This window comes from Nicotiana sylvestris, chromosome 1, assembly GCF_000393655.2.
Source record: "Nicotiana sylvestris chromosome 1, ASM39365v2, whole genome shotgun sequence".
Lineage (NCBI taxonomy): Eukaryota > Viridiplantae > Streptophyta > Magnoliopsida > Solanales > Solanaceae > Nicotiana > Nicotiana sylvestris.
The window spans coordinates 144250465-144263005 of record NC_091057.1 but is presented as its reverse complement, the minus strand read 5'-3'; the positions used below and the strand labels follow the sequence as shown (position 1 = coordinate 144263005).

Below are 12541 nucleotides of genomic sequence, written 5' to 3'. Positions count from 1 at the left end.
TCAATGGTTGATTCCACGGCCTGAATCCGTAACCTATAGGTCACATAGAGGTAACTTTACCGTTGCTCCAAGGCTCCCCTTCATCTTTTTCCTGCTCCAATGGAAAAAAAATGTCATGACTGAATTGTTTATCTATCTTACCACTAATCCTGTGCTATCAATTGCATGTTGGCTAAACTAAAGGAAAAACATAGCAATGTCAAATGGTATACACACGTTATGATCAACAACAAAGCAAGAACCTCCCAGTTACAAATTGGGCATATGCTAAACGATGCATTTCACCTAAGTCCTCAAGCGGTCTTCCTTCATTGACATAAAATCAACATATTCAGGGGTCAAAGACAAGTATTCACATCTAACAGAGATGTGTGAAAACTTTACCAAGATAACTAATGAAGTGACATTTTTATGATTACCCACAAGTGCAACATGTTCAGTTGTAAGAACCTTAAAAATTGAATTCATCAACTTTAAATTCTAAATCCACCTCTACACAAGAGAACATCATTTCAAGATTACCAGCTAGCAGCAAACCCAAATTATTTACGCTTCTTCAAGATCAAGAAAATGGAAAGTTAGCACCAGTCTTAAATTGCATGTATCATATTCACGTTCAAAATCAGTATTGAATTAATCAGAATGAAGAAACAAAAAGATCCAAGAAAAAAAAAAGTGTACCCACTGCTGCTGTGGTCTGATAAAAACTCCAGACACTTGAAGGAGGAGACTTTTATGGTTTGTAGTTGTACTTTGCTAAAGCACCATTAATAGTAGAATTGAATCCATATAGTTAAATATGAGCTCTTGATTGTAAAACCATTGTACAAATAATCGCATTTCTCAAGTGGAGAAGTTTTTGTTAAACTTTAGAAGTTTCTATGAAGTCCAATACAAGTTTTATGAGCTTTTGTAGTGTTAAGGAACAAGACTCTTTGTAGCAATTTAGCTCTTGTTTTACCATAGATTTGGTCTTTATTTTTTCAAAAGAAATTTGAAGACATGGTTTGTTTATTAAATATGATCATGTTTTTTAAAAAGAAAATTCAATATTTTTTTATGTTCCTAAAAACTGGTTTAGGGTAATTTTTGGGTGAAAATTCTGCTTCCACTCACAAAACTTCAAGCTTTTTTCAAATAAAATGTATGTCTAAACACAACTTCTAACTTTCAAAAATTATTTTTCAACACAATTTCAAAAACTCTTTTTTCAAGTTTAAATCAAATATATGTCTAGCTTAGAATAAATCCTTATGGTAAAAAGAAGTTTACCCGCTCTCACTACACATATCCAAGTGTGCCAAGCTTAAAATAACACATATTTATTTTGCAGATGATTTGATCATGTGTTGCAGAGCTGACAGAATATCAATATAGCTAATTCTCAAGGCATTTCATCACTTCTCTGTTGTCATAGGGTTAAAAGCAAATATGGAAAAAAGCTCTTCTCTATGGCGGGAGTAAATGAGGAATTCCAAGACTTCAATACTCTCTGAAATGCACATTACTCTAGGGGAGTTCCCATTCAAGTATTTGGGAGTGCCACTGTGAACAAAAAAGTTATCAACAATTCAATATATGCCACTGGTGGAAATAATTATAGCAAGAATCAAGTGTTGGACCACCAAATGTTTATCATATAGTGGCAAGTTGCAGTTGATAAAAAGTGCCTTGTTCGAAATGCAAACGTATTGGGCACAGGTGTTTTTACTACCAAAGAAGATAATTCGCACGGTTACTACTGCATATAGGACATTCTTATGGACGGGCAACAATGAACCATCAAGAAGAGCTCTAGTGTCATGGGAGAAACTTTGTATGCTAGATTCAACTGGGGGCTAGGTATTTTGGACTTCTACTCATGGAACAAGGCTAGGCTGCCTTATGCAAGATACTATGGGCCATCAATACAAAAAAGACATCTTATGGGTAAAATGGATCCATAACTTTTATATAAAGAGAAGAAATTTCAACACAATGTCAGCTCCAACGCAAGCTTGTTAGATCATTCGAAAAGTGTTTGATATAAGAGAATGGTTTGGGGTTGTAAGTACAACAGCAGATACCAATAAGTTTTGTAAACAAGTGAAATTTAGCATCAAGACAGTGTATACAGCAGCAAAGCCTCAATTTCAGAAAACTACATGGAAGAATCTTGTACTGGGAGCTGATACTATACCAAGGCATCGATTTATTTTGTGGTTAACTCTTAACCAAAGATTGGCAACAGTGGATAGATTGGCAAAATATAAGATTGATGTGCCAAAAGACTGTGCGATGTGTACTAGCCAAAAAGAAGAAACGCTTGGTCGTCTCTTCTTTGAGTGTGTTTATGCAAAATCAATATGGGCTACATTATTAGGCTTGTTTGGAGAAAAACATTCCATTGGAAGTTGGGAAAAAGAAGTATAGTGGCTAATCAAGAGGACTAACAACAGTAGACCAAGAGCTCAAATTCTCACATTTGTGTTTGCAACAACAGTGTACTATACATGGCTGGAAAGGAACAGAAGAAGGTTTTAGAATCAGTATGTTACATATGCAGGAAGAGTTCCAGAAATTATTATGCGGCTGCATATCAAAGGCCATCACAGGAGTAAATGGATGACAATATTTGAACAGTTAAATAGATTTTCTACTTGCAACAATGTATAGATCAATAGAATGTTAGGAAAGATACATAATTGCAATTATGAAAATAGGAATACGGTAAAGGATCTAGCTCTAGAGTCCCATGGGCTAGCGGATGTAAAAATTTCCATTGGTTAAATACAAAATTTTGAATTGACAAAAAAAAAAAAAAAACTACACGTATCAAAAATTGAGTCAATTAACTTTGGAAATTAAATTTTGATAAATTAATTACTCGTTGACACACAAATGTATGCTAGTCTAGCATATATTTTAATATAAATGACACGAATACTCCCGATCAAGAATCCATACATGTCTTCTGCTTGTTCTTGTTAAATACAAAATAAAATAGAATAGAGATCAAATACATATAATTCACCTTGAGGTATATAAAATAATTTTTATTCAGAGTTACATTTAAAAAATTGTACTGAACCTACCTCTAAATACAAGTAACCCTTTGAGGTATTTATATTCTTTACAAATTTTAAGACTGGGTTATTTGAAAATTAACTTGTTACAAGCAAATCACATTCTGTAAAACTTAAATCAAATAGTACTACTCCTCATTAAAAAAAATTCCAAAATTCAAACCCAAAACCACCACTGCAAACACTTCATACTGGGACGTTAAACCCTCGCGCCCCATTCTTTCCTCCTTGGGATCTCATTGTTTCATCTTCAATACATATTCTGTACAAGAAATGAGACGAAGCTTGAGCAAGCTTTCTCACTGCTCCATCGGCAGACCCCCTACCACCCCACCCTCTTCCATTTCCTCCGCCTTTTCCACTTTCTCCGGCGGCGGCGGTAGAGGCAGGGGAAGAGGTTCTGATTCCCCAAACTTCGGATTCAGTCCGGGAAAACCCGAATCCAAACCCGAATCATCCCCTCCTACGGCTACCCCTACTGGAATCGGACATGGACGAGGCCGAGGTAAACCATTCCCGTCCTCCCCAATTCTCCCCTCATTTTCTTCCTTCGTCGATAAACCCAACCCTAACCCTAATCCCCCGGCTGGACGTGGCCGAGGTGGGCCCGGCCAATTTACCCCACCACAACCTCAGCCGCAACAGCATCAGCAGCAGCCGTCGCCGCTGAAGAAACCTATTTTCTTCGCTAAAGAAGAAGAAACATCTGATTCAAATCCTAGCTCTTCTGATGCTCCGAAACAAAGAGAAGATAGTAATCTTGCGTCTAGTTTAACATCGCTTTTGTCCGGTGCGGGACGAGGGAAGCCCCTGCAAACAGCTTCTTCTCCTGTATCTGAGAAGCCTAAGGAAGAGAATCGCCATCTCCGGGTTCGGCAGCAGCAGCAGAGAGCTGATGCTGATTCAGGGAAGAGGGAGAGCAGTCCACCTCCCCAGAGGTTGAGTAGGGAGGATGCTGTAAAGAAGGCTGTAGGGATATTGTCGAGACACAGTGATGGTGATGGAGGCGGTGATGGTGGTGGTGGGAGAGGGGTAGGAGGGTTTGGAGGGAGGGGTGGACGTGGTGCAATGAGAGGCAGAGGGGGAAGGGGAAGGGGAAGAGGACGAGGTTATGGTCGTCGTGACGAGAATGAGGATGATAGTTTAGAGAGTGGGTTTTATCTAGGTGATAATGCTGATGGGGAGAAATTGGCTAACAAGCTTGGACCTGAAACTATGAACACATTGGCTGAAGCCTTTGAAGAAATGAGTGCTAGAGTGTTGCCTTCTCCCATGGATGATGCTTACGTGGAGGCCCTCCACACTAACATGATGGTAATACATTTAGTTTGTTGAGAGATTCGTTTATTGAAGCAACTTCAGTTGCTTTATATTGTTCATGTTACTTTTGTCTACAGATAGAGTGTGAACCAGAGTACCTGATGGGAGACTTTGAAAGCAATCCTGATATTGATGAGAAGCCTCCAATTTCCCTTCGGGATGCTCTTGAAAAGATGAAGCCATTCCTCATGGCATATGAAGGGATTAAGGATCAAGAAGAGTGGGAGGTAAATTGAGATCCGACTTGCTTCTGCTTTTGTCATATTGCATACTGCTGTATAAACTGTTTGCTGTCTTTCTGTTGCCTCAACTATGTTCTGGAATATTCAATATTTGCTGATTTCATTTCTAGTTTTTCATGGATTCATGATACTCGGTTTTGTCTCCACGGTGAATCTTCATTCTGTAAAACCACATTGGAAGGGTCCAATTACTTATACCGATAACCTTATCTGATATAATATTAGATTCTTAAACCATGCCGCCATTTCCTCTATCTGTGATTTGACCTATTGTTTGAACTATGTGCTTGTAAGATCTTCATATTTCTATGTCTCTTTCTGCTTTAATTTGCTTTTACTCTTTATGCTTCACGGATAGCTAAAATGTTTGAGCAATTATGTATGGTACTTTATTGCCTCTACTCACGTTTATTTCTTAAACCTACCTAGAGGACTTCACTGATTCCTACTTGGAAATTTATCGAGTATACTATCGCCTACAACAAATCTGATCTGTCTCATCTGTCTTTTGAGTGCTTCTATATCATTTCCAGTATTAAAAGTTCAGCTGTCAATCTCTTCTTAAAGTAATTTGCCCTATATGCAAAAAGAAGCCTATGTGATGCCTTTTTGGTTAGTGAAGATCTTTTGAAATTGTTTCCTGCCTTACCTCTCGAAGAAAAAAAGATCTTTGGGAATTGCATAAAAGCCAGATTCTCCCAACTAAGCATGTTCATAAAGAAATATTGCTATGTCTGGACCCCTCTGCAACAAAATAGTAAATTCCACGACAATGGGAGAAAATGAGAGAGGCTGGTGCACCTAATGTATGAACTACACTAGTATTGATGTGGTGGTATGAATATTAGGCTGACAAACTCACAAGTTCTTTAGGGTATTGGTACAGCAATGCGCAGCTACAATTGGAATCTAGAGTAGTACACAAATTTATGTGTAGACTAGTAGCGTGAAAGAAGGATTTAAGGCACATGTGGTTATAGTGATTATGCAGTGGACTCTAGATTCCCGAACATTGGGAGATTCTAGTGGCAGTTTGCAAAAGTCTCGGGTTTTTCAATCAAGCCTTCTGAAAAAGAAGTCTTTGTGGAAGTTTCCTACAAAGAAGGATCAATTAAAAAAGTCAACTTGGCTATATGAATCTCACTGACCACGTTCCCCTTTTAAGTTCATCTTAGACCGTGTTCCATGAACAAAACACGAAGGATAAACCAAATTGAGGACATAATAGTAATTCTGCATCGCCAGATTCCAAGTGGAAATAAAGCAATAAAAGCATATTCGAAAATCCTTGAGGGGGCAGTATCTGGCTAGACCGCGAGCCCAAATCACAATCAACTAGTAAAAGAAAGGTAAAAGAGCAGAAATGTCTGAATTGCCCAATAATGTGGCTGAATGGCAAGACAAATAGGATGAAACCTCTCACTTAATGTACATTAGATTAGGTTATCTGATTATTTCTTGCTTATTTTGCATGTAGTCCTTAATATTCCGATTGGTGATTTTCACTTTTGCTCTACAATATTATGTCTGTGACGCTTATAGATTATCATCTACTTTTGCGTGGTCTCATTTTATCCCCAATTCTATTTTCAACTGTGGAATCTCCTAAGAAGCCATGTCTTGCAAGGCTCATGAGTTTAAACCTCAAAACATTTCCCAATGTTTTGTCCATTAATGGAAAATTGCATCTGTTTGACGTAATGGTCTTATTGCTTATTGTGAACTCAATTAAGCGGCTATTCTTTTGGCACCTTCTTCTTTGATGATCATCTTCTTCAGCTGGCATTACATTTGTTGTTTCCCCTCTCAGAAAGTCATCGAAGAAACTATGGAGACAGTCCCACTTATGAAAGAGATTGTTGATTACTACAGTGGACCTGATAGAGTCACGGCAAAACAACAGCAACAAGAGCTGGAAAGAGTGGCAAAAACTCTTCCACAAAGTGCACCTAATTCAGTAAAGCGGTTCACGGAGCGTGCTGTTCTGTCTCTACAGGTCAAGTATTATCAACTGGTTATTTGCTTTCAGTAATAGCTTAAGCCTAATAAGAATGAAACAGTACGGAACTTCATTTTTTGAAAGTCCAGAATAGCAAATTGGTCTAAGAATGAAAGACACCTCTCTGAGCATAAAAGAAAAGAAAAACTAACTTATTATACAAGAAATCAACTATTTTCTTTATTTAGTATAATATTCCTGCCAAGAACTGTTATCGTCTTTTAATTATAAAAGAATAACTGTCTTCCCTTATTAGTAGTAGTTTTAAAATAGACTAGCACAACCACCCGTTTTTTCTAATATACTCAGTGGAGTTTTGTAGACACGTTGCTGTTGTGGGAGGAAGTATATCATTGAATGTTGAGGGACTAGACATTGCTTTTGTGGATGCCTACCTTTTTTGTGGTGTTCAATTTGACTATAATCAGTTTATCATAATTTTTCTTATTTCTTTTTTCTTTTTTTTTTTTATATTGAAGATTTTTTTTCCTTTGAAAGTTCTTATTACAGTTGATCTATTTATTTCTTTTCGTCAAGTAATCATGAATCTAGAAATAAAGATATCTTGAACTGTTTCATCTTTTACCTGGACGCTCGCTTCTTAAGTTTCTACTATGGCGCAATATCTGACAGTTATCTATCTAAACAGAGCAACCCAGGGTGGGGATTTGACAAGAAATGCCAGTTCATGGATAAGGCTGTATGGGAGGTTTCTCAGCATTACAAGTAGATCACTTCATTCTCTATAATCTTTAACGTTGAATTTGAGCAAGAGGTGCTTAAACAGCAGCATTATGATCAGGGTGGTGTTTAGGAACTACTGCAGTTCACGTTTGTTTATTAGAAATGCTGAGCATTTGGCTTCTGTTACGGACGTTTTTGATTTTTTGAGTTGTGACATATAACGGTAGTTTTGTTTTAAGGCTCTCCACCGGCATTGAGACATCTCAGTTTTCAATAATTTGAAGATGATTTCTGGTACCTTCTTAGAGCTCAGGGATTTTTTGGATTTGCTTAATACTAATGTAATGAAATAGATGGCCTACCTTCAGACATCTGTCTTGGCCGCAAGATACTAGGAGCATACTTCTGGAAATAATGATTTTCAACCCTCGATTTGGGGAGGTTAAATTTCTTGCAATTGTTCCTTTTGAATCACATGATTATTGTAAACCAAATTTCTTGCGACAGTAATCTTTTACGGGACATTGAGGATTACTGTAATGTTAGGTATAAATTTGAAAGTTTGGATTTATTATCCTGGGATGATCCTATTGAATTCCTTAGTTTTTTTCTAGCAAACTCAAATAAGTTAGAATGTTTATCCTTGTGGGATAACTGTACACAAGCAATTCACTCATTTCTTGTTTCCTTTTTGGTTTGTCGCAACATGTTCAGTATTTTATTTTTCAAGAAATCCACTTCTACATCAAACTAATTTAGAAAGTTAAAATTGTTTTAGTTGACAATCAGTATTGTGTAGGCTCTCGGTTGAATTCTATTCTAAGGTTAAAGCAATGAAGTACCTTCTCGTTTTTGTCGAGTTCTTTCTCATATATGTACTCCCTGTTATGTCTCTCTTTTCCACTGAGCCTTTTACTCTGATCTAAAATTAAGGACAGTGCCTGGGCTCAAAAGTTTGGGAACAAAATTCAATATATAGTAGAACTCAAGAAAGGTGAGCTGAGCTGGTAAGGAAAGTTATCTTAAGCTCCACTTGACAGGTGAAAATGTCACTTGTAACAAAATAGGAGACTCGCGACAAGTGAATAGTTGTCTTGGTGTACGACCTTGTTAGCTAGTCGACTTAAAAAGTTAATTTTGCTCTTTGGGCTCTATATTCTAATTATTCTCATTGCACAAAATTTAGTTGTCAGTACTTTAGATTTCAAAGAGTAAAAAATAGCATGGGCTAGCCAGTTGTCGTACTAGTCATTGAAAAATAGCCAGCGTTTGCAAAGTAATTGAAAAATAGCTACTATTTTGCTGCAATACGGAAAGTTCCAGCATAATATATTGGAGATTGGTGCACCTGTGTATGAACTTCTAGCATATTATGTTGAAACTCCAACACACGGAAAATTCTAGCAAAATATACTGGAGACTGGGGCACCTATGTATGAACTTCCAGCATATTATGCTGGACCAGTATATTATACTGGAACTCCAGTATACTGTGCTGGAATATTTTCCGGATTTTGAACAGTGTTTTCGTTCAGATTTATCTTTACATAAAAAGTGACTAAATTTCGATTACTTTTGTAACTGTGGCTATTTTTTCGTTACCACTTGTAAATCTGGCTATTTTTGCATTTCATCAATGTTCAATGTTAGATTGCAAAGTAATCAAGTGACCCATACTAGAAGATGGAAACTTAATCAAGTCACCACTGAAACAAACTAATTCCTGCAGTTTTGGAGAGAAAAAATTCAGTTTATGAAAGTCTCAAAGAGTAGAGAGGTGCTCAAACCACCAACCATCAATATCCTTTAAGTTGAAATCTCATTTGTACAAGTAGTTCTATCCAATTGCATAGAATCAAAATGTTGATGTTCTCTATCGTGAGTAATACCACTTTCATCAGCAAAAAGGGTTCAAGTTTCCCCAAAAGGTTATCAACTGCCTGAATGTAGAGCTACAAATGCCCCCACGAAGGGAAAGAATTTAGAATTTTTTGAAGAAGGTTGTGTGTATGCGCGAGCGTACTGATATATGAGATTGAAATAAGATGTATCCTTGTGCTAGCTTTTTGGAGTAGGGTGACAGATGTACCTGAAGCGGAGTAGAATTCCTTAGTTCGCAAAGGCAGATCCAGGATTTTTTATTCATGGGTGCTCAAGTGTCGTAAATGAACTTTTGATTTCTATGATGGGATGCTCAATCAATAATATTGTATATAATCACTAGTTTCCAATATAAAAGTGTATAATGTTTGGCTAAAATACAATGGGTGCTTAAGCACCCATGAGGTTGAATGTAGTTATAGTTCGTTACATGTACAGAAGGGACTGAGTTTTTGTACTTTCATAATGCAAATCTTCTCCGGCTATCACTTGAAGGGGGGAAATGATTTATACCTCATTCATTAAAAGAATTCCAAACTGCATTAAACAAAATCTAGAAGCAAGACTAACAACTAACAAGTAGAGCGCATGCTACATAAGTCATTAAATAATGCACAAATAGCAGATGATAAAAAAAACTGCTACAACTAGATGTTCAATATAGTGCGAAGATTACAAACTCGGGTATGGTAACATATCATAACCTCGTCTCATAAGTCAGCTTTACTGCAACAAATCATTTCTTCTTCACGTGGTCAGCGGCTATAGCTAAAACTCGATTCTTCAAGGTTAGGATCCGACAATGATGATCCACCTCCAAGCAGGAAACTGAAGCATCTCTTACACAGAAAACGACAAAGATGGATTTCGTGCCAGACATTGCATAAAAGAATGTACATGATGAAAGCGTGCTTTCAGGCGCAGCCTGATAGATGTTGGCATAAGAATATTAGGTCTTCAAACAACTCTCTACACGAATTCAAGCTCTGACTCGCCTAAATCCAAACCAAATCTCATAGTGATTGAATAGCAAACTATCATGGGTAAACTTGCCAATATACTCCAGCCCTAAATTCTTCAGCCTCTTTGTACATTCTTCTCCTCCCAATCGTGAACAAAACTTTATATTATGTGACACAAAGATTCGACCTTCTAAAGGTTTCAATTTACCAGCTAACCTCTCCAAACCAACCCAAACAAGTTTATCAGGCATATGAAGAAACACAGCGCTTGCATATATCAAATCATACATGGTTCCGGATCCAAATTTACTGAAATCCATGTCTTCACCTCTAACAATAAGAGGGCGCTTGTTTAATAAACCTTGAGCGGGAAGCTCATACCTGAATGCAGCCATTAAAGAAAGTTCATCTCTCTCGAGACAGTGGAAGTGTTCTGGGTTCAAATACCGGATGAAATGTAATCCAACACGAAGAGTCCCACATCCAATCTCAAGAACTTGGGAATCTGGAGTTAGATGGGCTGACTCCGCAAGGAATTCAAAAACATCCCGCCCTCCTGCCCATGGCTCTCCATAATTGCTATGGTGCTCTTCTACAAGGAGTTCACCAGGACAAGGAAGGGCAGTGTGATTATTTGCTTGTTCTCCTTCATAGTGTGATATGCCCTTGAACCTGAAAAAAACAGAGAAGTTCCATTAACATGCCAAGTTACAACTTACTAGCCACTAACGCTAGCACTTGATGAACACTTCAGACTGGAACCCGACTTGGGAAAAGGTAAATGATGGTTCATCAGGAAGTTGCAATAATACATATGTGAATGTAGAGTGAAAAGAAGATGAATAAAATTACAGAAAAAGAAGTAGTGAACATAAGTAAAGAAGAAACTAAAAAAAGGGTAGCCATTAGAGTCTTAAACGATTGAATATCCCAATAATTTTACTTTGATTTTGCCAAGCCATAGATTGTTCTTCATGCAAAAAAGAGGAAAGCACCTATTAAAGAATTCCCATTGCCTATCTGTGATTTGAACTACAGACATGTACGCATTATCTTTCAAAAAGAAAGGAAAGAAAGAGACAGAGAAAGAGGGCGGTGAAACCATAAGAGAGAAGAAGTTCCATTAAAATAGATATATGTTACTCGTTAGAGCTATGTTTCATGTTTTACCAATACTTCAAAAAGTTCAATCTCTTCTTAATCATCTATTTCTCCTTCTACAAATCAAAAACTAGCTGAAGGAAAAGAATAAGATGGAGCTCTTTCTTTTAGAGAGAAAATTAATATGGAACTTTCTGACTCATTGCCTTCTTGCTCATTTTCGATTCCCTTGCACATAGCCTTTGAAAAACACAAATGCTTATTACCATATAAGCCACTTATTATCTTTCTTTAAATATAGATCAAAGATTAAGTTAATCATATAATTTCGTCTACATTGTTTATCAATTTCCACCTATATTATTTTAAATAGATTATTGAAACTCTCACGAAGATCTAATTCAATAGTAAAAATCTAGAACACTTGAAACAAAACCGCCAAGTAGTAATTATACTAAAAAAGCATGAACTCGCAGATGCTTCGACTGGATATCTTTCTAACTTAATCTGCAGTCACTTAGTACTTCCTAAGAATAAACAAATTCCAATAAAACCACAAAACTATCATGAAGTTCAACAAAATTACAGAATTTACGAGCAATCACACTAAAGGCATGATCTTTTTAACTGCTAAATCAAATGAAACATAAATTGGAAAAGTTTCATACTGAAGTAGATCCTGGAGCTGTTGTTGGCGAGTACGAGGGTTGATCCCTTTGCGCAGCACATTGTCCGCCATATGGAGTCCATTTCCCTCGATCTGTTTCTTCACCCATTCTATATCCTCTATTGTCGTCGAGATCCTCTCTCCGGCGCCGGATCTGGATCCACCAACGGCGGCGACAGTGGTGGTTGTTGGAGTGACGAGGCAATTACACGGAGCTGGAGGTGGTGGTGAGGAGAAAAGAAAGAAGAGGAGTACTGCGGAAAAGGCGGCGCCGGTGAGAACCAGCACCGGCAGAGATATTACCACTCCTTTCGATGATGATGATAGTAGAGCCATGAGAGCAAGTGGTGAGATATCTCTGCCTTACTGTATTTTGTTGTAGATTTTGTAGTTCAATAATGGCAGAGAGTGCTACGAGCTTTGCATCTATTATACCACGTGTTTAACAGATTGTACTCTTACCTTTTATTTTCTCCACGATACGATTGTACTCTTTACATTGACAGGATAATTTTGGGCGTGTTTTACTAGGTTCATTACTTTGTACTATAATATTTATCTGAGAAAATTAAATGTAAAATATGGTGGTATGGGTCGAAATCTGACCAAGAATTTGCGTG

General features: G+C 37.3%; 2 protein-coding genes across 2 annotated transcripts; one reads left to right on the top strand and one right to left on the bottom strand.

Moving 5' to 3' along the window:
• The first annotated feature begins 3134 nt into the window (after positions 1 to 3134).
• On the top strand, positions 3135 to 7900 carry LOC104242780 (uncharacterized). The gene is made up of 4 exons (XM_009797857.2): positions 3135 to 4379; positions 4463 to 4612; positions 6438 to 6623; positions 7276 to 7900. The coding sequence occupies exons 1-4, from the start codon at positions 3339 to 3341 to the stop codon at positions 7354 to 7356; spliced, it is 1458 nt and encodes a 485-aa protein (XP_009796159.1). The 5' UTR covers positions 3135 to 3338; the 3' UTR covers positions 7357 to 7900.
• A 1883-nt stretch (positions 7901 to 9783) lies between these two features.
• Positions 9784 to 12332, bottom strand: LOC104242781 (uncharacterized). Its single transcript, XM_009797858.2, has 2 exons — positions 11923 to 12332; positions 9784 to 10825 (listed from the first exon to the last, which is right to left on the bottom strand). The coding sequence occupies exons 1-2, from the start codon at positions 12255 to 12257 to the stop codon at positions 10171 to 10173; spliced, it is 990 nt and encodes a 329-aa protein (XP_009796160.1). The 5' UTR covers positions 12258 to 12332; the 3' UTR covers positions 9784 to 10170.
• Positions 12333 to 12541: the final 209 nt, after the last annotated feature.